Source organism: Tyto alba, unplaced genomic scaffold, assembly GCF_018691265.1.
Source record: "Tyto alba isolate M040663 unplaced genomic scaffold, T.alba_DEE_v4.0 Super-Scaffold_3, whole genome shotgun sequence".
NCBI lineage: Eukaryota > Metazoa > Chordata > Aves > Strigiformes > Tytonidae > Tyto > Tyto alba.
Window position 1 is genome coordinate 17750518 of NW_024881304.1, and position 25904 is coordinate 17776421.

Below are 25904 nucleotides of genomic sequence, written 5' to 3' on the forward strand. Positions count from 1 at the left end.
TTTTGAAACAAACTGAATTTTATTCTTTGCAAATGTTTGCAAGCCACAAGATTTTTCTGAAAAGGTGTCTCAAAAGGCAGACAGAGGAAGAGTTAGAGCGGAGAACGTGCTACCCTTTCCGCAGCTTTTACAAAGCAATTAAACAAGGTGAAAAAACAACGAAAGGAACGAAATGAATTGCAACACATACAAAACGAGCATTATTAAAAAACCAAAAACGGTAGAGTATTTGAACAAGTTTTAGACCCGATGTGCAAGTGTCCTACGCGATTCTACCTAGTCAGCAAAACGAAACTAAAATACACGAAAGCTTGCAGTATTACAGGCTCCGATTGTGTGACGGCTTTATACCATTGCAACGACAGCTTGAAAATGAGCAGTTCTATGCTACATGTGCCCCAATCCGGCCCGGGCCTGCTGCCGAGCAGGACAGGCCCTCCCCTGTCCCCACCGGACGCCCGTCCGTCCCTCCTCCCTCCCCCAGACCCGGCGCGGCCGCGGCTGCGCAGCCGGGACACATTCCCACCTCAGAAGGACAGAGATTATGGTGGGAGAGGGAGAGAAAAACAACCCCTTTAGGCAGCAGCCTTAAAATGAAGTGACCAGCAAGTCACTCTGCTTCATTAATGCATGAAGAAGCTACATGCCAACCAAGGAATGTAGCAAACGCAAGAAATTATCGTAAAATGCGATTTAGCTCTCAAAAGCTTACGATGTCCAGGTTTGTAATAGTTTTCCACAACCCCAAGCCAGTAGTTTTCCTCTCCAAAAAGGAGAAAAGACGCACAGAAAACGTTAACCAATGTGTAGAACCATCCAGGACTCCCCACCCGCCCTGCAAGCCACATGCTGGGCACCCTGAGCACTCTTACACGCGTAGCACTGTAATGGCCGGCGTCACCACGGCAGGATTCAGCCTCTTCGTGGCCACCTGAAGAACCCTTGTTCTCAACCTGGAAAATGTCACCGACTTGGAAATGGCAAGCATTACACAGAAGGTTAGATGGAAGGCAGACAGAACAGCATCATCAACAGTAAAATTAAATTAGTGCTAAATTTACTCCTGACTTATCTCACTCGATTATACTAGCTTACATTTGACTATATATACACAATGCCAAAAAAAGGCCTATTTCGTATCCCAACATTGCCAACATAATGCCCTTTTTAGCCGAGGCAAGCCAAACGACACGGCCAAAAACTCAAAAGACTTCATGAAGCTCAGTGACAGCTGAGAAAACAAACATTTTCAAAACCTCACTCACCACTACCCTCGGTGAATACTTGAGCGGAACGGCAGCAGAAGGCACTTCAGAGCACCCTCAAACTTCTTGCCACCACCAAGCCCTGCTGAGGGTTACGGGAACAAGAGATACCAGGTACCTTTGAGGGAAAAATTAAACCAAGCCTACAGCTAAGCCGTGTGCGTGTGCACGCGCGTGTGGGTCGTGGGCATGTCTGTGAGTGCACCCGCAGGGCGGGAGGGGAAAGCCAAGTACAGGGGTTTCACAGTCTCACCCCCACACCAGCGTTCAGCATTTCAGCCTTTCGAAAGCTTATTATGGCAACATGATCAAAAGACAGAATGTGTTCTTGAAGGAAATGAGCCATCGTTCACCCTCTGTTCGCTCGGAATTATACTCAAAGAAGTATTGCTTTTCACAGTTCACTGGCAAGCCAGGGCACTGCGCACAAAATTAAGTGCGGCGTTCGGGATGCCTACAGAGAGAACTTATAACAGAAGCACCGAGGTAGAAGGCTTCGAAGAACTAAACCTGAGTTACACAATAATTAGTTTCTACACACCTAGCGTGATAAGCTACCCTAACCAGCCTTTCAGCATTTTCTCCCATTGGGGTGCAGCGGGTACTGTGGCACCGTTCCAACCGGCTGCTGGTCTTGGAGAGCTCTGACCTGGGCTGTCGCGGAGTCGCCTGCCCGGGCCCTGGACTGAGAGCCAGCGGGCAGCAGCTGATGTCTTACACCTTAAGCAGCTTTGTCTCGTTATATTTGACAACACAAGTTCTCAAAGATTTACTGTGAAGAAATAAAGAGCGAATGATCCAGCTTCAAAACAAAAAAAAACAAGTGTGTAGGTACACGAGCACACTGAGGGAATTGTCAGTTTCCATCACCAAAGTGCATTCTGAGGGGAAAAAAAAAAAAAAAAAACAAAACCAAAACAAAAAACAGAAAAACCAAACAAAAACCACCACAATAAATCAGTGGCAAAAGCTGCCCCAGATTGGCACTCAATTTCTGTAGTACAGACAGCACTTCAGACAAAAAAAAAGAAAACAAAAAAAAAAAAGCGTGCTGCTTTTTGGTTCTGTTTTATTTAGAAACTTTTGCTCTTTGTAAGGTAAGGAGGCTAATGGGAAATTTCACATTATAATAAGAAAGTGTACAAGGAAAAAAAAAAAAAAAGAGACATTGCCTCCCCCCTTGTCAAAATAAATACTACTGAAAAATCACCATAGTTATGTATTTTAGAGAGTACTTCACAGAACCCTGGACGTGTATGCTGGTAAACTGATCTTCACAGAAGCAATTCTGAAAAATAAACGTAAGCACATTTAACAGTAAATGACAATGTAGTTTATGTTCTGGGACTGACCTGTATGTTTTGTACAAATAGTTTCAATTTTAACACTTCTAAAGTCAAATAGATCAGATAACTTGTAAGGACCAAGTACTTCCCATGGGTTCCTTCAAAGGGCATCCTGCAATGCATCTGTCCTACCCACAGGCAGCGGGAACACTTAATTTTGTCAGTTACAGCGCTGCCGCTGACATTACCAACACAGTGTCAGCCAGAGGAGATACCTTAGTCTTGTCCTCTCTTCACCGGTTATTTAGCAAATATCTAAGAAACAGCACGAGCATCCAATTCGAAGTTTTCCACATAGTTAGAAACAGGGATTCTCAGCAAAAAACCTTTTAAGTATATTATGGAAAATACTCTGCAGCAAGTGGCTGGTCTCTACCATCATACGTATATTGCATAAATTATACTCTGTTTATTTGTCATTTTCGTTTCCCCCCACCTTCTTTCACTGCAAGTTGATAGCAGTAAACATTTTCTGAAGTTATGCAAGGAAGGAGAAAGTTCAGTCTCAAGTCTGTCCGGATGGATCAGGTCGAGTCCTCGGTGTCTCACGCCACCTCCTCTCCTCAGCCGTCATTTTAAAGATTCGGCCTTCAGTTCTCCGTGTGCCTGAAACAACAGCAAGGCGGGTGCACACCAAGCCCAAAGGTAGCGAGCCTGCTTGTTCGGTTGGGTTTTGCGTGTGGGTGTGGGTTCTTGGGGTTTATTTTTTTTTTTTTTTTTTTTTTTTTTAAAGTTTAAGTAAGCATCGGAAGCGGAATCGAGCAGACGCGTTTAGGAGACAGACCACGGCCTGTTCATCTCCAAAGCAGGTTACCAGGCTACAGGCAGAGCAGCGGTGATCTATCCTGGCCCGAGTCGTCCTCTGTTTCTGGAATCCGTGGCAGGAGAGCAGATCGTGTCAGTCCCCAGAATTTCTGAGGTGACATATCCTTTTTGGTAGCTGTGAACTTCCATCCCATGTGGTTCCCACAGATTCTGCACTGGGCTATAGTCCAGGCATACCTACCAAAAACAAAGCAAAAGGTTGAGGCCAACACGCAAGGAGAAGGCGATTTTAAAAATACTGGAACGCAGCTCACTCCTCAGGTAGGAAGGTAATACCAGTCTCAAGCTAGATTTTTCAAAGCATCTTCGTGAATCGAGGTTCCCAGTTCCCATCTAAAAACCCCAAAGATCTTAAAAAATAAAAAAATAATAAAAAAAAAAAATCAGCCTTCAAACAGAGAAAGCAACTAAAGCATTTTATTAGCACATTTCAAGACTATAATGAAATGCTGTGTGCCTTAAAGAACAGACAGAAAATGATTCTCAGAGAGTAAGTCACTCAACGGAAATAAAAGTGATTTTTGCACTGCTTCTAGATTAATAGGGAACTGCATTTTCCAGAGCAATGGAGCTTTCCTTGAACAGTATTAAAAGGCAGAACACGAATATTTCAAAACCCTCACAGAAGAAAAGAGTTGAGAAAACACATAAGGATGAGACAAAATTTTCTTCAGGGAGTCTTAAAGCGTGCATGTCTTGTGATAGGTATGCCATAAACCCTCCAAGTCATTACTCAGTGCTGTGTGATAATCTAGAAAAAAAAAAAACCGTGATCAACAGGAGAAAATGAAAGAGTAAATGTGTACACACACTAGTCGAGAACCTTGGCCTGGCTACAAATCTAGCAACAGATTACTTTGCGCTGCTTTCAAAGAGGACGTGACAGCCAAAGGGACAGAAAAACAATTTTTGACACTCCAGCACAGAAAGGACCACATAGAGGAATGATTTGGTGAAAACGTATTTAAAGAATATTTTTGTGAAACTAAAAGTCAAATATAATTTGACATTTCGAGTATTTTGCATGAATGCCTGAAGAATGCTTATCTAGCCTCAAAAATGAAATTTAAGCTACCAGAGAGGGGTGACCTGTCGTTATTAGGCCAGCTTTTACATCTCGACAGTTAATTCTGCGACTCTTTCAGAGAGCCAGACTAATTAAAAAAATAAAATAAAAATCAAAGGTAATCAGATTGATACAAATGTTAAGTCATTTTAAAATTTATGTAACATATATTCAGTTTTTGAATCGAAAACCCAGTATTTCAGTAGAATAACTGCATTTATATATTCTGGTTTTCATTTGCCCTTTATTTACTTTATGATCGAAGAAAGCTGCGTGGAAACAACAGTTATGATTTTAGTTTTAGCTTAAAGAAAGCTATACACAAAGAAACTTCTAGACAGTCAGTATCCTGTTTAGAGCTCTCAGATGCTAGACTGTGTTTTAGAATCTTAAGACTTCCACATTTTTCAAAAAGTTAGAGAAATTCCAAAAACATTCTATCTGAATTTTCCATTTTTTTATGCATTTTGAAAAAGTCTAAATTTACTTTCCTATTTTTCATATGAACGAAATGATGACATGTTTCAAAAATTAGAGATTTACTATTCCACTGTCACAGGAAGACATTTTCAACCAAATTTCTGTCATTTACTAGTAAAATTTCTTTTGATTGTTATTACCCAGGAAACCAGCTGTGCTCTGTTGATGGTCGTCCACTGAGATTCAAGTTGCAGGCTTTATATACAGTAAGGGTTTCATGGATGTACCCATGAGGATTCACATACGCTGCCATGGGCCCACATAAGGATAAACTACAAGAGAAAATTAATAATTTTGTCAGAGTTCAAGGAAGAAACAAAGTCTGTCAAATGTAAGCAGAGGAAAAACTGTGAATTGTGCTCAAAACTATTTTCCACAGCAACAGAACCACTTTAGGCTGTAGAAAAAAAGAGGTATCTTTAATTATATTATTAAATATTGGAAGAAAATAGACACTAATGTAAAAAAGCATTGGTCAAATTTTCTTAGATTTGAAGAAATTTAAGCATCCAGTGTTATAAATCCAATGCATTCCTCACTGACATAAACGATTTCTGTTTTCCTACTTAAGTTCCTACTTCAGAAAGGGTATTTTAAAAGATATTATCACGAGTAAGGATCAAAACATTCTTGTGGTCAGATGAACCTTGCCCAGGTGTTTGTTAAAGGGGCCAAGTTACTTGCACAGGACAGCTGACAGGACGCCATGAAAACTACCTCATTTAATACAGTTATTAATCTTTCCCTCAAAAACCTACAGCTCAGTACAGAAGTACGTGATAGACTCATCATTTATTCTACTTGCCGCTTTTGAACAGCGGCTTCCAATGAAACCAAGTAACATTTATATCGCTACTTTTAAATCTAACTTTAAAAGTAAGCAAAAGTATTCATTCATTACACTAACTTCTCATCGTTCTTCTCTTAAAGTACAGTGTATCAACACAGCAGGGATCATGGTTTCTGGAATCCATTATTTGATTAGAAGATAAGAAATGGCTTTTAATTACCACATCTGCTTCTTATCACACTGATAAGGAAAACTGTGGGGAGTCTTGCTTTGTTAAACCGAGATATCTTTTAACCTTCACATTATCATAGGTGACCGACAGATATTAGTTATTCAGGATTAAAATAGTGACAAGACTGCCAGAAGCAGCAATTATTTGGGAAAATGTATAGTCTTATCATCGATGATCATGGAAGATACTGTATAGGCCAAATCTATAATAGGAACATACTGCCTAGCGCAGTGCTTAGGATTAAACCCTATACTCTTAAAATAAAAAAGGTATCACGATGCTTAATGACATAAATAGGCAATTTCCTTACATGACAACATCCTGGGAGCCTATCTGTACCACCCATTGTAATCTGCTGTTGAAGCTTGCTGACACACAGAAGTTGGGGCGAAGTGCTGAGAAATTAAATTTGGGATCTGATGAGCTTTATTCAGAAATAACAGGACAAAAAATTCTCTGTAACAAATTTATATTTTCAAACTCAGCGCAGAGTGCACGTTGTTCAGTGGCAAGGGTGCTGGACTAGGAAGCATAACATGGCCTTTCACACTAACATCCGCTACAATATACACGGTGATGTTCAGGCTCACTAACTTTTTATTAAAAAAGCTCAAGCAACCTGTTTCATTTTACGAAGAAAATTCCCTATAAATATTTACTTAAATTTTATTAGAGATGTAGAAAACACGGTAGTTATAAAACATAACCTAGCTTAATCTGTTTTGCTGTGCCAATGTTTCTGATCAAGAACCTCCCAAAGATTAAGAGCAATAAACTCACCTGAATATTTCATTCTTGGTAGTTATTTCTGTATCTTGGCATTGCTTACAACAGAGAGATGTACACTTGAAAAGAAAAACAAAGAGGGTAATTTTATTCATTTCCAGATGCTTGTCAGCACAGTGGCAAACAATAAAAATGTCTCTCCCCTTCCCACAAAACATAATTTGTACAATTCTTTTGTTTATCCAAGCAGCAGTCAGTGATGTTTTCTCTATCAAAAGGTATTTGTTTTTCTATGCATTTTACTTATTTATGGTAAACACGAATTGTTATCTAAAACACAGAACAGCTTTTGTATACTCCCTTCTGCCCCCCCAAAAAAACTACCCACAGATCTGACTACACAAAGGTCAACCTTAAATGCGTCAGCCTTCTAAGGTCTCTAAAAGCTAGTTTAGAAAAAAATCCCCTCTGTTCTTGTAAAATACAAGACAGAAAAGGTAGATGCGTACAAATGCATTCCTTAAGTCTGAAATTTGACAGTACTGTAGATCAATGGTTTTAATTTCCTTACAAAAAAATAAGTAAGACGTATTGATCTTTCTCTTAAAGATTATAATAGATTAATTTATCTTCTACAGTTTCTAGAAAGTAGAACGAAACAATTCATCACTGACATTGTCCAGAAAATAAGCATTTAAATCAGCTTAGTAGAACAGTACCATTAATTTTCAGGAGGTACACTACTTCTACCTCTTTTTAAGGGTAACGCATGTGAAATTACCCAAAAAACGATCCACTACATTTTGCAACAAAGTGCTGTGCCCAGGATCTTTACTTGGACAAGTCCCGGTGTGAGTGTATATCCTTTTAAAACCTGGAGTAAATCACAGCTTGTGTTTCTCAGTCTCCCTGAGCTCCAACTCCTGCACCCCACTCGTGTGATGCTCCACAGGCGTACGCCAGCCTTTACTCTCTCCTTTCCTCCACCCAGATGCTCTGGGCTTGTTGCTGCATTTTCACTTCCTCCGGCTCCTTTCTTGCAGGCGACACTGCTTCTGCCCCACACTTCCACCACACTGCTGATCTTGGAGACTGAGGGAGGAAAATTGCTCTACTATGCAGATACTATCTATCACGGTAGTCCTCTTCGCTTCTTAAAGCTCACTTGGCCTTCCTCCCCTACCAGGGATCTTCAACACCTACTGTCACTCACTCTTAAATCACCTTTACTCACAGATTATAATCTAATACTCATAAATCCCCTTCAGAATCCAATTTAGAAAGCTACTGAATTCCATCCCCCCCATTTCCAAATCTATCTAATTACTACAATTAGCACTCTCAAGCAGAATTATAGAAGTGTTATACCTGTGAGTGATGTACATTCCTTTAAAAATAAGCACAGAAACAGTTACCTGTCTTTAATAACAGGAGAAACTGTTAAAAGCACAATACCATTCACTGGTATCTGAGACAAAAGAAAATGGATCAGGTCTTACAATCAATTACTGTAAATTCCATTCTGAACAGTGAAATGGGTGCAGCCCATCCTTCTCAAGTAAACCCCAATACATGCTATCTTGCCAGAGCACCCCTTCTCATTAAAGAACCTGGCTTAAAAAGAGTGGGTTTGACCAAAACAAATGTTGCTAAGAAAAATGTAAAAGAACATAATGCATTTACCATTCTCACACTAATACAGAACAGATAAACACATTTACAGAACAAAATGTCTCATGTTGATGAAGAAAACACCTTTTTGGTGTAGGCTAAAATCAATTCTACCTTATGTTTTATGAGGGTAACTTCAGCCCTCTTGTGTCTTTGGGATTTATAGAAAATATACAATGTACTGAACATGAACGGTTCTTAGTAGTAGCTGAATATCTGAATATTTTCAGAATTTCTGACTCAGGAAAGACAAATGCAGTTTAATCTGATCACAGAGCCTCACGCAGAAACGTGTCCATTTTTGCCTCAGAATTTGGAAAAGATGTTTTCTGCCTCCTTTTCTCTGTGTACTCCCTTTTAGAACTTTGGAGCATGAACTCTGGGAAGAGGAATGGTTTTAAAAGGATACTCTGGGTCTCCTCTCCCCAGACGCAGGCAGTACTTTTAAGGCAAACAAGCCACATTTCCACTGCTCCATATCCAGCAGCCGAGCACAGCGGTGACTGGGGTACACTAATGTCTGAGGCAGTACTTGGGTATCCCCAGCAAACTTACAACCAGCAAGGTAAGGGTCAATCAGGATGTATATAGCTAATCTTTGTGGTATGAATGTATTAACAAAATTATTTAATATTATCAGGGTCAAAAGACATTACAAGTTTACAGTTAAAACTTGTATTTACACCAATGTCTCTCTCCAGCTTTTTCTCTTTGGCAATCTGAACTGCTGTTGGAAACATTGTAAATGCTGTTCCTAAAACAGTCAATTCAAGGGGAAGCTGACTGATACTTAGTTGCACTACCAGTTATAATAGATATTACTCATAGTAGACATTAAGAAAGCATATATTATCATAAAGAAATGTACTATGTAAAAGTAAAACTTCAGTGTCCTACATTTAGAGCGTTACATAGCCATGGGAATGGAAAGAAGGGAAGGGAAAGGAAAGTTTTTGAACATCTTAAAAAGGTATTTCCTAACAAGTCAATACATGTAATTTGCGAAAATCCTTTTAGTCCAACACTTAGATTTATATGCAATAGCTCAATACCACAAAGATTTCTCTATTGTGACAAAATCCACAAGTTTACATGGCACAATGCTACTTGATTGTGGTGTATTATACTGTGAATATGGGGCCAGGATGTTCATAAGATGGTTATGAGCAACATTGGACTTCTAGCACCATCTCTTGGCTAAGAAAGCGCTGAGGTGTTGAAATGTGATTTCTAGCAAAAGCAAATATTATTATATATGTCTTGCTTGCTGCCAAACATAGTCTAGTATTGAGAGAGCATTTTCTTTTCCAACCAAACTTTTAAAGGGGAAGGAAGAAATAAAAGAACACCCACTTTTACTCTCTAGAAGTATTATTTGGCAATTTCATACATTTTTGTTATAGACTGTAAGTCACTCCTATTTTATTTTTTTATTTTGTGAGAACGATTTAATGACAAATAAATTAAAAAAATACTCACTTTGTTCATAATATCTAATTCACACCGGAGTCGCTGGACAGCACTGCCTATTTTAAGCAACTGTATGCGTAATGCATCATCAATTGGCAGGCAAGCAGCAACTCTGTAAGAAAAATCTAGAAATGGGAAAGTACGAGGCCTGTTAGAATTTTCAAGAGAAATAAAACCTACTATTTCTACTCAGTTACAGATAGAGTGCTAAAACTTAGGTTTATAACAGAATTTTAAGGACATCCCGGTACATCCTTCTGCCCTAAGGCTGGATCACGTACAGGTAAAACCCCTTCTAAGGTTTTTATCTAATCCACACTTGAGATCGCCAGTGATGGAGACTGAGCAATGCTGGTAAGGTAGTAAATTCTAAAACCAGAACAGACCCCTGGAGAACACTGTCTGATACACACTTTCACTTCGACAGTGAATTACTGAGTTTTCCAACCACCAGTGGTTTTCTTTATGCTCGCACTTCCTCCTTTTTTTTTTTTTTTTTTTTTTTTTCAGAAAGACAGACATGTTTTTAAAAGAGAAGGAAAAATTAAAGAAAAAAAAAACAACCACCAAACATACATACACTGCATTCATAAATTACAACCAAGTTATATTACTCATGTTAGTATTAAGAAGCATTCTTTACTGTTGTATTGTGGGAATGAAAGAGACACACTCTGTATACACTCTACACTGTTTTCTGGAGGTTTTGGAAGTTTTTTTCCCACATTTGAAAGCAGACCAAAATTAGATCCAAAAATATTCAGTCAAGAAGTCAGACTTTATTTTTTTTTTTTTTAATTTTAATAGAATAGTAAATACTCAGACAGCAACTTCAATTGGGCATTAAAAGGCACAAACACAAAATGTAGTGGACTTTACTACAGCCATTCTTTACTTTTGCTAACAAAAGCCTTGCTAAGCCAGAAATCATCCCATTCCTCACAACCTGTAAAACAATTCAAAAGCTGAAAATTAAAGTCAGCAAAATATCAGTGTGCTGTGAATCACAAGAAAAGAAGTGCCAAAAGAATTACTGGATTTTTTTGTCTGTTTTCAGATTATTTCATATGCTTTCCATATATGGCCCTCTAAGCAGCACTCCGGGCAAAGCAGACAGGAAATACTTTCAAACTTTCAACTACTACTTCAGGCAAATCAGAAACGAGAGTTCCACATACATCAAAACTGTTGAGCCTAGACCGGCATTTGGTGATTAACTGACTTTAATTGAAGGCTGCAGTTTGAATTTCCCCCCTTATTAGGCATCTGAGAGTCTACACGGGGGGGGGGGGGGGGGGGGGGGGGGGGGGGAAGGAAAGGAAGCCTTAGAAAGGCTTCAGCTGAAATTTCCATCTTGTTAGATACTAGAGACCTGTAGAGAGAAGAGACTTGTTCAGTGGGGCATAACCTCGATGCCTGTGAAGGCATGAAATCTGATCCCAGCTTTCGGTGATTAGGTTACTGGTGTTATTTTCCCTCATGTCGGATAAGAGGTAGTAAGAAGCAAGAACAAAGAGATTACACTTACTAACACTTAGACTTACATAATAATAATTTTAAAGTCTAGTAGGCTTTTGGCTCTTGTTTTCTTATGAAACAAATCACATTTCTCCCGCCATGGAGCACATTTGAGTTCTACTTTTTCTGAACATGTTGTGGCACAATTGGAGGATGCTCATGTCTTTAAAAGCTCTATCATCCTTTTGTCAAAGTCAACCGTTTAAAATTTATTGGTAACTGGAAGTGAGGGATGGACTATCAATAAAAGGTAATCATCTAAGCCTTCTTTTCTTAGGAACTTAAAAAAACACCCCAAACCCAAATTTGAGTTCATAAGCTCAACATTATCATACCTATTGGGTTTGTTGGAAGAGATTCATCTTTAAGATTTTCATCCCATTCATGTAGCTGCCTCTTGACTCTTTCCATCAAGGTTTCCTTTTGTTAGAAGAAAAGCCTAATTTAAATACATAGGTATTTCTGTTTTCTTAGGAAAAAAAAAAAAAAAAAAAAGGAAGCAAAACGTAGAGTAAGCTATTTTCCCTAAGTGGACGTTAGCTTTTAAGACTTACAATAATTACAGGCTCATTTTGTATCAACATATTTTAAACTAAGAGCAAAATAGGATGGGAAAGGGGCCAAAATAAAACTAATGGCCCATGGCGGTTCTAACTCTCATTTGAGATACGGAGACAACAGTTTACATTCTAGAACTGCACAAACAAGATGAGGGCTAGCCTCCTCCCTACTTCTGCCTCTCTTACACCAATTACTTTCTGTACCATATATATAAATACATATGTATATAAAGAAATATGTACTTTTTACAGAGTAAACTAATTCCAACAGGACAGACCGACCTAAGACTATCCAGCACCCTGATGGGTAGGACACTCACCTGGAGCATGTGGGACAGAGGACTGAGATTTTGCTCAGAGAGAACTCAGCAGGAACCTGAACCTCTGTTATCCACCCCAGACATACGCTCTAGCACGAGGGAACAACTGTGCAGAGGGGGAAGCCCTTCCTGCTCTTCTCACAGTGAACAGAAAACTATAAGCATCTTTAAAATGTAACTTATGAGCCAGCAAAATGAAAGCTTTCACATTAGCCAATAATTAGATGTTAAAACATACAAAGCCAATTGTAGATTAGTTGATCGTATATAGGGTGAACTTACAGCATCATATAGTGAGTAGAGCCAGGGAGGCCAAGATGTCAAACTTGCACAGTGGAACTTCCTCTGAAACCAAAACCACAAATATTTATTCTTTAACGCTAGCAGATTTTAGGGACAGTTCTTGTTCAAACAGATAAAACAAAGGAGAGAGACCTGACTATTTAAAGATAAAACGAATTATCACCATTAGGACCAGTACTTCGATGTGCAGCTTCCAAGCCACTTCTCAAATGCAGAGAGCTATGACTTCTGTACAAGACAGACAATATACAGATTTTCTCAGAAAACCTGCCTCAGCATTAAAAGTATTTCTAATGCTTAGTAATAAGAAATTATGCCTTTCAAAAGAACATCTATTTGAAATTTAGACAGTTGAAAATATGTAAGTACTTTTAGACAGTGCATCTGTTCCTTAGTCTCCGTCAGTTGTGGCTACTTCAGCAACCACAGCAAACAATGATGTGAGGTGATTAAACTATTCATATCAATTTAGTCAGATGCATAAGTAAATAAAATGAAAGAAGGAGATTAATGGGCCGTATCAGTTATTTTAAGCTGACACATACAAATTCAAAGCATGTATGATTATACTTTTTAAATGGAAAACTAATTTGTTTAACACCTAACTAAAAATACCAACATGCAAGTTAGGAATTCCGGAGGATGCTTTCTCACAGCAGAACAATTACTGATTAAGAAAACTTGGGCAGTCTTGATGTTTAATCGCATATTGCAATCCACTCTCAGTCTGGTATCTATTTTTAGTGAAAAATCACATTTTCAGAAATGCTCACTGAACATCAATGCTTGTGCCAACCTACTGAAAAGCTATTAAACAGCTTTATTATAACTATCCAAAGACAGTGAACAAAATATTGTAAAATATCCTTTTAACAACATCCAGCGAAGAACAATTCAGACCTAAATGGAGCATTGAGTAAGAAACAAATGTGGAGAAGGGAAACAAAAACAGAAAAAAAATCCCCTGAAGGTCTCCTGTTTTTTATTGAAGGGTATTCTTTCAAAAAAAAAGTGTTTATAATAGGAGTGGCCCATGCTACTGTACCATACTTCACTGTGAACATGACTAACACATTCACCTGAATTGCATACAAAAATATCTATACTAGAATACAGAACAATTTGGAGGAACAAAATACGAGTGGCCACCAATATCTCCTCTAAAAAAATCTCCAATTTGTGTGTATCCAGCAGACAAGAAAGCCTAGATTATAACTGCATTCCTTAACCATCGAATTTCCAGCAGTTATTTGCTTAGTTAACCAATTCTCTACAGTGACTTCAAACCACTTCAATTTATAGGTTTAAGTTAATAAAAATCTAAAAAGGAGTATAGTACATAACCACATTGCTTTCCAAAAGAGGATCTCAAATTGTACTGTAAATACTTCCAAATTAAATTAATTTTCCCTTTGAGGGCAACTATCCTTATTTTACAAATGAGAAGATTCAGGCAACAGAGACTAAAATCCACGGCAAATAAATGGTACTTTGAAGGCAGAATTCAGGACCACTAAAACTCAAGTTACTGTTTTAATTAGCAAAGTATATTTTCTGTAACAGCTGACACAGGGTCAGCTCTTGTATGCAGCAGAAAGCATTCTGAAATGGCAATTTCCATTTTCTGATGTTTCTCTTTATACTAGTGAGTGCAGAGAGGGCCAAGCCCCTCGTGCTGGAAAAACAGTCACAGTCCTACCGACATCAGCAGAGTGACGGAGGCCACCCGGACAACGCTCCTACTCTGGATCTGCATCTCAATCCACAAAACCTGTTACAGCCAGTACACTGCATTTCAGCTACCAGCTGAGAGAATCAGGCTTGGAAAGGGTTCCTGCCACCCCCGCACCCCCCCAAAGCATAGTGTTTCTGAGCTTGTTAACTCGTAGAGGAACTCAGAGAATCAATAGCTCTTTGTTATTAATGGCGCTTTTTGGTTGGTTGGCTGGGTTTCTTTGGGGTTACAGAGTTCAAAACCATTGAAGAAGAAAACAAAATCAAACCTTAACCGCATCTGACAGTGAGGAGAGCTACTAGGGTTCTATATGCATTTCTGGAGGCAGTTCCAAAGATCTCTGTCGATACAGGAGACTTCAAAGGTATCCTTCCTTTTATATGCCACTCACTGATACAGTGGGTTAAGAAACAAACAAATAAGCAAGCCACAATTTTCATTTTTCCAGAAGTGTCAGGTTCCCCTGTTCCACCACATCCTCTCTGACTGAGCTCAGTGCTGCCTCTTGTCCCATTAACCCTACTATGCATATTTGTCCACTGTTAGTGATAGCTGGTCTTTGAAAGGCCTGCACTGTGCCTGAGAATGAGCTAGGTTTACACTTGAGGCTTTTGCTGGTATAACTACGCTAGTACGATACGCTAGCATGGTGCTTATCATGGGAAACATTATTTATTCCAGCAAAATTATCGTTTTGACAGTATGTTTTATTTCAGACTCCTAAAGGAAAACGCTGTACACTGGTAAAAGTGCACATTCACTTGTATAAAGGCATCTTTTAGCACCTTTTAAACTGCACAGCTGTCTCTCACACAAATCACACCTTATTATTCCCGTGAGCAATGCAAAAGTTTGTAGCTTAGGCATGGCATCAGCCACTGAGGACTCTTGAAATTCTGCCCTAAGATCTCAGTGTGAATTCCCTCCTGATTCCAAGTACTGTCACAGCTGCAGTGATGCAAAAATAGTGTAAACAAGCAAGACAGAATTTGTGCCAGTGAAACAAAAATAGGGAAGTAGAACCTAACTCCCTAATGACAATACCAACATCCTCATAGCGTCTATTTCTCCTCTACCTTTTTTGGTTTCATTTGGTTTTTTAGTGTTTGGGGTTTTTTTAAATATGAGTCAAGTAAAAATTCTGGAAGCTCTCTAAAGAAGTGTAAAGTCTGCATACTTACAAAAAAAGCTCTAGGAAATAAAACCAGTAAGACGATGGAACTGATAATTTACCCACTTTGTGTGTAAAATAACTGTCTTCCACTAATAACTATGTCATCACAGGGAGAGTGCATTAAAAAAAATTAGAGATTTCTATGACCCTTTCCTATCTTGTCACTTTTAGCACCATAATAAAATTGAAAAAAAAGTTTCTAAATTCAGTTTAAAAAAATTTTAAAAAGGGGGAGGGGGGCAGGGGGGGGAAGGTGGGATTATATATTAACTATCCCAGAAGGTATAACTGTTGAACAAAATCCAGTAAATAAAAAAAAAAAAAAAGACTTAGAAATACGTGTGCAATTGGCCAGAATAAGCGGATTGTATAGAAATACTGTGATCTGACAAAGATAATGACTAAGCACAAAAATTATCAAGAACGTTAGATATATGCTATATAAAAATTTACAAGATGAAAGTGCAACATAAAGCATGCTCAAAACCATAATGTATAGCCTAGTTGTTAGCCAACAGTCATCTGGGTGGGAATATCTCACCAAGTTAAAAAAAGCTAGAGTCTGTCATTCTAAACCAGATCCACATTTTCTGTAAACAAGTAACCGGAGGTACAGAAGCTAATTCTTTAACTGATGCAGGTTTTAAAGCAAAATTAGCAAATGGAATTGTGATTCCAAACAACTAAGACATCACGGGTCTTCTGTTCCATTGCTGAAATTTGAGAGTCACCTCTAAACCACCTCTGCTCTTCAAAAACCTCTTCTACCCAAATCAGTCAGTCACAGAGAAAACAGTTACAAAAGCCTCTTTACTTTCAAAACCAAACCATTATGATATGTACAAAGAAAGAGCATTGGCACCGTCAATACTGATTGCTAATATTTGTATTGTCAAAGCAACATCAGTAGAAGTTAAGATGCTTCTTTGATCTGCCCATAAATGAAATCCTATAAACTTACTGTTTTTACCACCAACGCTTCATCATCTACAAGCTTCACCAACCAGCACTCTGAGGTGTTTAATTATTGAAAAAAAAAAAAATTCATATAACATTATGCAATGCATTATTATATGAATTATTAATCTAATAATACTGTAATTAAAACCAAAGAGAACTTCTAATACAAAACATGCATCTCCCCATTGTTGATGGCTGATAAACAATCACACTATGTGACAAAAGCAGGAGGTTGGTATCCAGCATCCCAGTTGTGCATCCTCTTCTAAAGATGAAGAGATGGAATTTTATACTGATTTTCAAAATACCACCGAAAACTTGGAAAAAAAAAAATCAACAAAACAAAACCCCACAACTAGCTCCTAACCTTTTGATACTTCTGCCACCACTGATGTATAGCTTGGTCCTGCCATGCTGTAGGTTTGGAGGAAGGAAATATATGGCATCGGCTGAGAGACTGCAGCTGTACTGCTGACATTGTTGAAGGCAGCACTCGCTCAGGGAGGATTTGTACTTTAGCCTGCTGGATTCTGATAAAAGAGAAAAAAAAAAAAAAAAAAAAAGAGATGAGACATACACACATATACAAGAGTTTGAAAAAATGGATTTTACTGCTTATAAAAACATAGGTTTGTGTAGTAGATCTAATCACTACATAATACTGTAGAATTTAAGCATCAATACATTTCACCAGATTTTCAAAGTTGTACTAATGTAAATCAAATTACCCGAGGGAACATACAGTGTATCTGTAGCAAATCACACACATACTACCCTAGAACACATATTATCTCATGCCCCTGGCTGAATTATTAAAGCCACTGTGCTGACTGGACTTTGGTCTACCTAAACTGAAGACAGAAGCAATCTGTATTTTTCTTTTAAAAATCAGACTTAGCTGTTTTCCAAATATTTTTTGTACTGGTATACAGAACTCTACAAAGGTCACTGCTTTAACTTTTTCAGCCAAGTTTCTTTACTTTTTTTTTTTTTTCCTCAGTACCTCTCACAGTTAGCTACCTTTTCCATGGGACACAATGGACTGTCTGTATTTTAGAGCACTAGGTATCTGCTGGGATGGTGGTGGACAGAATTAAAGACGGATTGGCAGTGGCAACACAGCAGAATATTCTACCATCTCAGCGTTGTATTTTTAGATTTTTGTTTCCTCAAGTTACTTTGGTATAAACTAATAGTCAGCTATTACATATCAAAGCCTCAGAAAGAAAGTTTAGCTGAAATGCAGTTTGCTATCTTGAAACCACAAAACTATATGTGCTTAGCTGGAGTTCAAAATCAGCAGAAATAGGATATAGAATCTGATCATCCTTTAATATCCTAGCATCAGTCAGGTCACCTATTCCGCAGAGAGTTCAGCAACAGTTATATGACTAGTAAGAATACTGTCTAGCAGGAAAGACTTTACATTTTAACAATATTATGCATCAGAATTCCTGAAATACTGAGATGTAACCATTTCCAGTTATATTTACAGGGACAACACCAAACTCTGTTAACTTACGATAAATTATAAAATGATGTTCTGCCATAAGCACTTAGTAATCAGAAGCACCAGTAACTATGGAAATTTTTGTCTTGCTAAGCAGCTCACTTTTTTCCCCTCTTTATCAAAAAGGCTTTTTTGACTGGTAACGCTTGTTTCTCTTGTTAGTCACCTTGCATACGTGAAAATTAGGAACATGATCTTAATGAAAAAGTTGTATCTGTACAGATGGAACATTACATTCTTCTTCTGTCACATTCCCTTCTTCTGTCCCTCTGATGTACAGACAAAAGTGGCAGCAAACTGCCATGCTACCAGGCCCATTCATAGAAAGAGTTAGTACGTTGGCACAGGAATCTGGAGAGCATCTCCTGACCTGCAGAGGAGATCCTTTCCTCAGGATGAACCGAAGAACGTAGGCTCATGTCTCCAAAGTGCACCGACAATACTAGGAGGTTCAAGTTCACTAATCACTCCCCAAACCCACAAAACGAGCAGTATATGAAAACAGAGTAACTCTATATAGTTTAAGTTATTCCAACGAATCTAGAGCTCACTATGATGAGAAAAATTACCTCGCCTCCTATATTTCATACATTTAAAAATTCATATTTATGAATGAAACTTGTGAATGTGCTCTGTAAAAGTGATTTTTGAGAGTTAGCAGATATAAAATCATCATACTAAAATGCTTTAACAGCACAACAAAATCACTGTACATCTTAACTGCTTCTGGATACTGAATTCTCAGTAACAATGCTGCTGTTACTGTAGTCGTCCGAGTACTGCCATCTTGTGTTCAAGCAATGGTTTTTCTAAGCTGTGAAATTTGGAATATGTTATTTGTAATCAAATGCTAGATAGTGAGAAATAGCAAGTAGCACATATATTCTTCACTTCAGCTGAAGGTCATAAAAGCATGCAAAAATGCTGCGCTCAGACCTTTCCCAGGCCTCTTTCTACACTGAACAATAGCAGAACACAGATGATTAGCTTTAGATTTACAGATCTGGAGTAAGATGTTATAGGCCTTGCAGAAGAGATTACAAAAACCTCTAGAAATTGGGCTAACAATCATCACATGCTCATGGGATCAATGTCTAGAGCCTGTATCTCTGGACAGCAACGCTGACAGAGGCTCATGATGCAATGCACGGTGCAGAGCCTGACGTCATGAACTTGAAAATGACAGCAGATTCAGCATACTCTTAACTAAGTGTTAAAGAGGTCATAGTCACTTTCATAAATGGACAAAGGTATTAATTACATAATATGATAAAATCGGCTGAAAGAGGAGCCTCTAAATATCACAGGTATCACATTGGAATATGGAAAAGAACAGGACTGGAATATAGAAGAGAATACTGCTATCAGAGCTGATTTGAGCGTGTTTGACAAGCACAGAAAAAAAATTGTCAACCAATAACAGCAGAAGTAGCACATTTCTATCAGTGAAGTATCAGTGAACACTCAGAAAGGAAGAGTGAAGACTTGTACTAAGCTGACAACAGTTAAAATAAACAAGATTCAGTATTTGAGGTAATTAACATGATGGGCTGCTTGTAGTTAGCAAAAACCAAGAACCTGTTCTCATATTCAGATAATTATCCACAAAATCTGAGTGTGCTTTTATATCTTACAAAGGAAAAAATGAACAAGAAAAGCAACTTGTTTCTCCATTATTATTATCAGTCTTCAGTCCTTCCCTTACATGGGAAGCTTCTCATGAAAACCACCACCCCTCTGGGCAGTTCCTGTCCTCTCCATATCTGAACCGTGCAGCTGAAGCCTTCTGCGTGCTGTTGAGGCTCAGTAGTTAAAGATCACTCAAAGTGCCAAAATAAAGCAGCATACTGTTATTAGCTGTAGTGTCAGATCCTTGCCTGCAGCCTTTCAGAGCTGCAACTGCGCATAAAGTTATGAAGCGGGACATGCCCAATGCAGACTGTCTCTAGAAAGGTCTCCTTTCAGAAAATGAAAGTTACCCTTTTTCAAAGGAATGAAATCAGGTCGCTATGGGAGAGGCTTTCCACAAGTCAACAGAAGGCACATGCTTGATGCTCTATCCTCTCATTTCACATTTGGTTTGAAACAGGAATGTGAGAGATTTTGAAATAAAGTTTTAGAACTTATAATGCAGGCAAATCAACACCTTTTCCCTGACTTAATTTTCAGAAACGAAGTCATTCTGACAGATGTTCTCTCGCACACATCGAATCAAACTACAAGTAGATACTCTTTAGAAAATTCTATAGCAAAGTTGTTAACAACTAAAACATGAATCTTAGAACAGGAAATGTCAGAAATCCTTAATAACCAGAGAAACTACTGATTAAGCATTCAGTTAATATCTGTAGTAATTAGACAATTGTGTGACTGAACGATGCACCTGCAGTAAAATGTAAATGTTTTGATGAAGCAAGATTTGCAGCACATAGAAATAAATACATCATTTTCTTACCCATCTGACTGTGTTCTTATTTCAAGCACCTTGAACCTCTGTCTTCCTATTGCTTTCACTTTGACTGTTTCAATTCCATATTCCTGCTCTTCTCTGTAGGCATATATTTCTGCTGTTGTTCCAAAATGTGCTTCCCTTTCACGTACGTTACTAAAAGTAACAGAATTAAAAAGGTTAACTACCCTCCAGACAGCACTGTTCATTCAGACTATGCAGGTTAGTCTACCTGCACTGACTGTACACAATTAGTCTTATCAAAAAAGTAAATTTGGTAAAATACCTTCAAACTAATCACAGCCATTATTTTTCCATTTTAAAAGCAACTTCTAATGTTTGGTTTGGTTTGGGGTTTTTGCCAGTTGATTTGGTTTTATTTTAGGGCCTAGAGGTGAAATTCTGGGAGCACAGGGATCACCAATGTATCTGCCTTTCAAATGCAGACACTGAAAGCACCAAAATTCTTTAGACTGACTTTATAAAAATAACTGTTTCTACCTCATACATAATTAAACCATAGCACAATGGGGGGGGGGTGGGGGGGGTGGGGGAAGTGTATTGGGGAAGAAGGAGGAACATTCCCAACTTCTTGCGGTACAGATTGCCCTTTACCTTTTCTGCTTTGCTATCACCTTTTGTGTCTCAACTCAGTTGTGAAACATTTGTCCGTGCTTGCTAATTTATACACAAAACAAGCAAATACACCTTTACAACAACGCAGTTCTCAGAACAAGAATCTGATTTTTACATTTCTGATCAAGACTTGTTCTTTAAGCAAGATGGAGCAATGCATTCAAACAGTTACTGAAAGCAAGAGGATGCTCAAACAAGGAATGTAGATCAACACCTACTGTTTCTCTACACAAACATGTGATACTGTCAAGCAACTAACCAGTATGACATGAAAACCTTTTCATTGCCTACTGGAAGACAATTTTTGTCAAATAATTTCAAACCACAACTTATGTTATTCACCACAGAACTGATGCAACCATCTGCTTTTGATTTAGTATCCAAAGAAATTGTGCTAAAAATACATGCTGCAAACCATAAGTAAACTCACTCGTGTATTTTACCTGTATGCAAGAACAGCAAACGTTCTGTCTTTCTGAATTAAATTCCGCACCATGCTAACCTCTTGAGGGTGAAAAAGCTGAAGTGGTAACGTCTGTCCAGGAATCAACATCACCATCACGTGGGGCAACACTGGAATCACCTGACAGCTGTCATCATCATGCACCGTTCTTCCATGAAACTCTTCCATATCAGAACCTAAATACTGAAAACAATAAGTAAGGAAATGACAGTAGTATAAAGGGCTTTGGTGATTTATAAGGATAAAATAAAACTAGGTCTTTGGCTTAAGGATATTACAACAGAATTACACAAACCCAATCAAAACCTCTTCAAGACGTATTTAATGGACAACATGCAAAAAACTTACCACATGTGATGTTGGCAAACTGGTATCAAAATTAATGATGTTTGGCTTTTCAGCTTCTTTACTATCTTGATCTTCAACATCCATTTCATTGTCATCCTCTTCCTCGCTCTCTGCTAATAAGCACATATAGAGTATTGTGTAGAGATCAATCACCAAAAACTAAGATACTGAGAAAAAAATCTGATAATCACAGAAAGGCATTCAGTATTCCCAGACTGCAGCCTTTCACAGGGAAGCAACTTTTGTATTTGTAAACTTGTGAAAAATAATTTTCTTGCTGTTACAGCAAAATCACCGTTCTACACAAAGGGTCAAAAGCTGGTAATTTATTTCTGAAAGGCTATAAAACAACTTATTATAAATACAGTCTGTCAGTTCAGATTTTCACTACAGTAATACTTCCTTATCTCAATTATAAATGTCTTCTGTCTGTACACCGGGACGGCAGATAACATTTCTTGCAGGATGCTGAATGCAGCGTTTGAAGTAGTACCAACCTGAACAATATAACTGCACACATAAAGCAAGTGAGTTAAAAGTAATCTGAAGCTCTATATGCATGCAAACACTCTTGCTGGTATTTCAGACAATTTCACTTCTGTCAGCCTCTCCCGTGTCTATACCAAACACACACACAAACCCCAGCACAAGCCCAAACCCAGCAAAGGCAACTACTAAGGAAGCAAATAATACGACTCTGCAAAGGATTTCAGGTACAAAACAGTATTTTAAAATTACTACTTTCTTCCCATTTCTCAGTTCCAAGTGTCAATCCTAAAATTACTTTCAGGCAAGAGGACACTTATCAGCACATTTTATTTTGGAAACATAAATAGTGCATTTATCTGTTTAAAATCCGTGCAGATATTATTTTAAAATACATTTAAAAACACAGTGAAGATAAAAAATAGACCTATCTCTCAAATGCCGGTTCCGCTGACTGTTCTGTGCATTACCATACAACGTATGCCTGCAAATACTCATCCAAAACAAATACAATGTAATTATCGCACATTTGTAACTGTATTACTTGATCCTATTTCTTTTAACACAAACAGTATTTATACACTGAGCCATATCTAAAACAGATGTTACCATAAACTTTGCAAGGCAATCTGCAGGATTCTTACACCAATAGCTGCTGGGTAATGGATAATCCCAACGGTGCCGAAAAACATCATTTACATCTTGAAAACTACTACGTTACAAAATAGGCAGAAAAATAACGATAGTCTAGCTACTTGCCTGCCTTCACAATTAGTGTTTTAAGAAACAATCCAGACTTGGAAATTTAAAAGGTGAAGAGATTATCTTATCTGAGAAGTACTGTAGGCAAATCTTACAAAAGAAAGGAGTCTTCCTTCAGAAATGGGATCACCACCCCCCTCTTTATCAAGATCTTACTATTTCTGAGAGTGGGAGGACAAGAGAACAATGCAGAAGACATTATAAAATGGTTTTAGAGAACCTTTTCTTTCCCTCTTTGGCCTTCAGACACATTCGTTAAATGTATTCTTTACAAAATGTTTAGACAATGGTCTTCCTCCTATTTCACATTTTTTTTTTTTTAATTACTGCATACTTTACAGAACCTTTTCTGTAGGAGGCACAGCACAACATGCTGGTGTTACGGATCCCTCCTATATTGTATCCTGTACCGTATTATCTCAACAAGAAGTGATCCAGCATGACAAGAAAGGAGGTTATAGACTCTCTTTGGAGTTTTATCTAATTACAGAATTTAAAGCAATAATTACTGCAAAAAAATAGTCAGTTTCTATATGAAATTTCTCTTCCATTATATTCAGTTAGGAACCCTAACCATAAACAATTCCAGAATGTTTAATACGTACAAAACCACCAGTATTTTGCTTAGCTTGATGGAGTAAAAGAGTAGCAAGTTTTTGTTTGATTCTGGGGCAGCAGTGCAGGGTGGGGGAGGGAAGCTGACTTCATCAAAAACAATATTCTGGTTTGCATGTACTCTCATCAAGTTGCATCAATCATTAGCAGTTTAAATAGCCTTTTAGAGAGAAGCCATTTCACTTATTTTTCTGAACACAAAAGGAATTAACAGCAGTTGATTAGAAAGAACTGTGCCCTGCAAACTTTTGCTCGTTCTTGCCAAAAACACACACTAGCTGCTGTGTGGCGGCAGAGTAGGAACGATGACTCATTTTACTGCAGCAGCACCATGTGAACGTTGAAAAAACACCACCGTCTTCACTCTCCTCCTCGATCACACTACAGGAACAGGAGACGGAAAGCAAAAGAAATTGCATCTTTTATACCCTTAACTATACATTTTTGTTATTTTATTTCTAGATTAGCGAGACCTCCCGCACACAGAAACAAGGGAAAGGCAAGTGCCAAAGGCATGCTGCATGCCAAGACTCACATTTCCTTCGTGGCAGGTTAGGTGTTCTCAGATGTTCATGCTGGCCCACTAACACTAACAATTCTACTCTCAACACCTCTGTGCAGAAATGAGGAAACACGAACCTCATTTTAAAAACACTGGATGAATTTATAAATAAGGCTGTATTTCCTAAAATATTCAGCAACTATTTTCATATTATTTTAAATATACAGGCATAAAACGCTCATTGAATTTCCTGCTATAGGAAATCACATCGGTTACTGGCAGCACTTACTGCTACGTTCTCCCCTGCATGCTTATTTTGAAATAATGTTTTTTCCAGTTTAGCACGAGCTGCTTCCAAAACCATACGATCTGTCAGTTTGGAGGCACTACATTCTACCTCAGCCAAATGCACGTTATTATGCAATAGGTACCCACATGAGCAATTACGGTGGCGTACGCGGGCAGGCAAGCCAGGCTGCCCTACAAAGTCCAGCATAAACACTGCAGAAGCCTGACAGCCTGTGGAAGCCAACTGAAGAGGGAAGAACGCCTCCTTAATAGCTATTACGGCTGAATTCTCGGCTTCACAACACCGCTCCCAAGTCCGGTGCACCGCGCCTCTTGCTTCCCCGCTTATCGACGGCTTTAGAGGGCATTTAAACCGGGTGAAGGCTTTCGAAAAGAACACGTTTTCCTCCAGCTTGGCTTGGCTTTACGGAGGCCCAAGTCGACAGAGAAGAGGGTCTGCGTTTGCCCACCTCGGTGGGAACCTCACAGCGTGTTTCGCGCCCCGCTGCCCGAGCACCGGCGGGCCGAGCACCTCCTCTCCCACCGCAGGACCCGGGGCTCAGCCCACCCGGGCTGCAACCCACAGCCCACCCGGGCTGCAACCCACAGCCCACCCGGGCTGCAACCCACAGCCCACCCGGGCTGCAACCCACAGCCCACCCGGGCTGCAACCCACAGCCCCACCGCACCGCCTACTACGCCCCCTCCAAAAAACCCACCCCAGTACCGCCGCCCGGGCTCCCCCCAGCTCCCCTTCTCCCCTCACAGCCCCGCTCCTCCCGCCGAGCCGGCGGCAGGCAGCCCCCGCTCCCCACATCGCCCCAGGGACCGCCGTCCCCGCCGCCCCTTCCCGCCGCCTCACACACCCAGCCCGGCCTGCCGCGCTCTCCGCCATTACCGGGCACCAGCTGGAGGTGGTTCCCCATGTTGTTCTGGGGCTCGCCGCCTCCTTCCTCGGCGGCCATCGCTGTTTACCCGGAGAGGAGCCTGGGAAGCCGCCGGCGCGGCGGGGGAAGAGGCGGGAGGAGGAGGAGCCGCCGCCGCCGCGGAGGGAACCGGGGAGCCGCGGTCCGGCGGCCTCTAGCGGCACCTTCGCGGGGAGCGGACGGGGCTCCGCTCCGTCCCGCGTCCCGGATCCCTTCTGTCACCCCGCGGAAGGCTGCGGGGTTCGGGTGGCAGAGGACGGCGGGGACGAGGCCGTGAGTGTCCCTCGGGGGCCGCCTCCCCTCAGGGAGCCCGGCCATGGCAGAGCCCGCCGGAGCTTCGCACCGCTTCTCTCTGAGGGGCTTCGTGCCCGAGCCCCCTCAGAGTTCTGGGAGAAGGGGCGGATGTGAATAAAATCCATGGTGGAACACCTTTGGGGCAAATAGCTCGAAGCTATGACAGGTGGAGAGGTTGCTGAGG

At 39.6% G+C, this 25904-nt stretch overlaps 1 protein-coding gene across 3 annotated transcripts; it reads right to left on the reverse strand.

Moving 5' to 3' along the window:
- On the reverse strand, positions 1-25553 carry CRBN (cereblon). Of its 3 annotated transcripts, none has more exons than XM_042799489.1 (11): positions 25399-25553; positions 21848-21957; positions 21480-21682; positions 20407-20556; positions 16809-16971; positions 12552-12614; positions 11725-11809; positions 9881-9996; positions 6785-6849; positions 5123-5254; positions 1-3613 (listed from the first exon to the last, which is right to left on the reverse strand). In XM_042799489.1, exons 1-11 carry the CDS (start codon positions 25463-25465, stop codon positions 3430-3432), a joined length of 1338 nt encoding a protein of 445 aa, XP_042655423.1. In that variant the 5' UTR covers positions 25466-25553; the 3' UTR covers positions 1-3429. The 3 variants fall into 3 exon arrangements, with proteins under 3 accessions (XP_042655423.1, XP_042655422.1, XP_042655424.1); XM_042799488.1 differs by having other exon boundaries at positions 21848-21960; XM_042799490.1 differs by lacking the exon at positions 25399-25553 and adding an exon at positions 25367-25384 and having other exon boundaries at positions 21848-21960.
- Between the last annotated feature and the right edge of the window lie 351 nt (positions 25554-25904).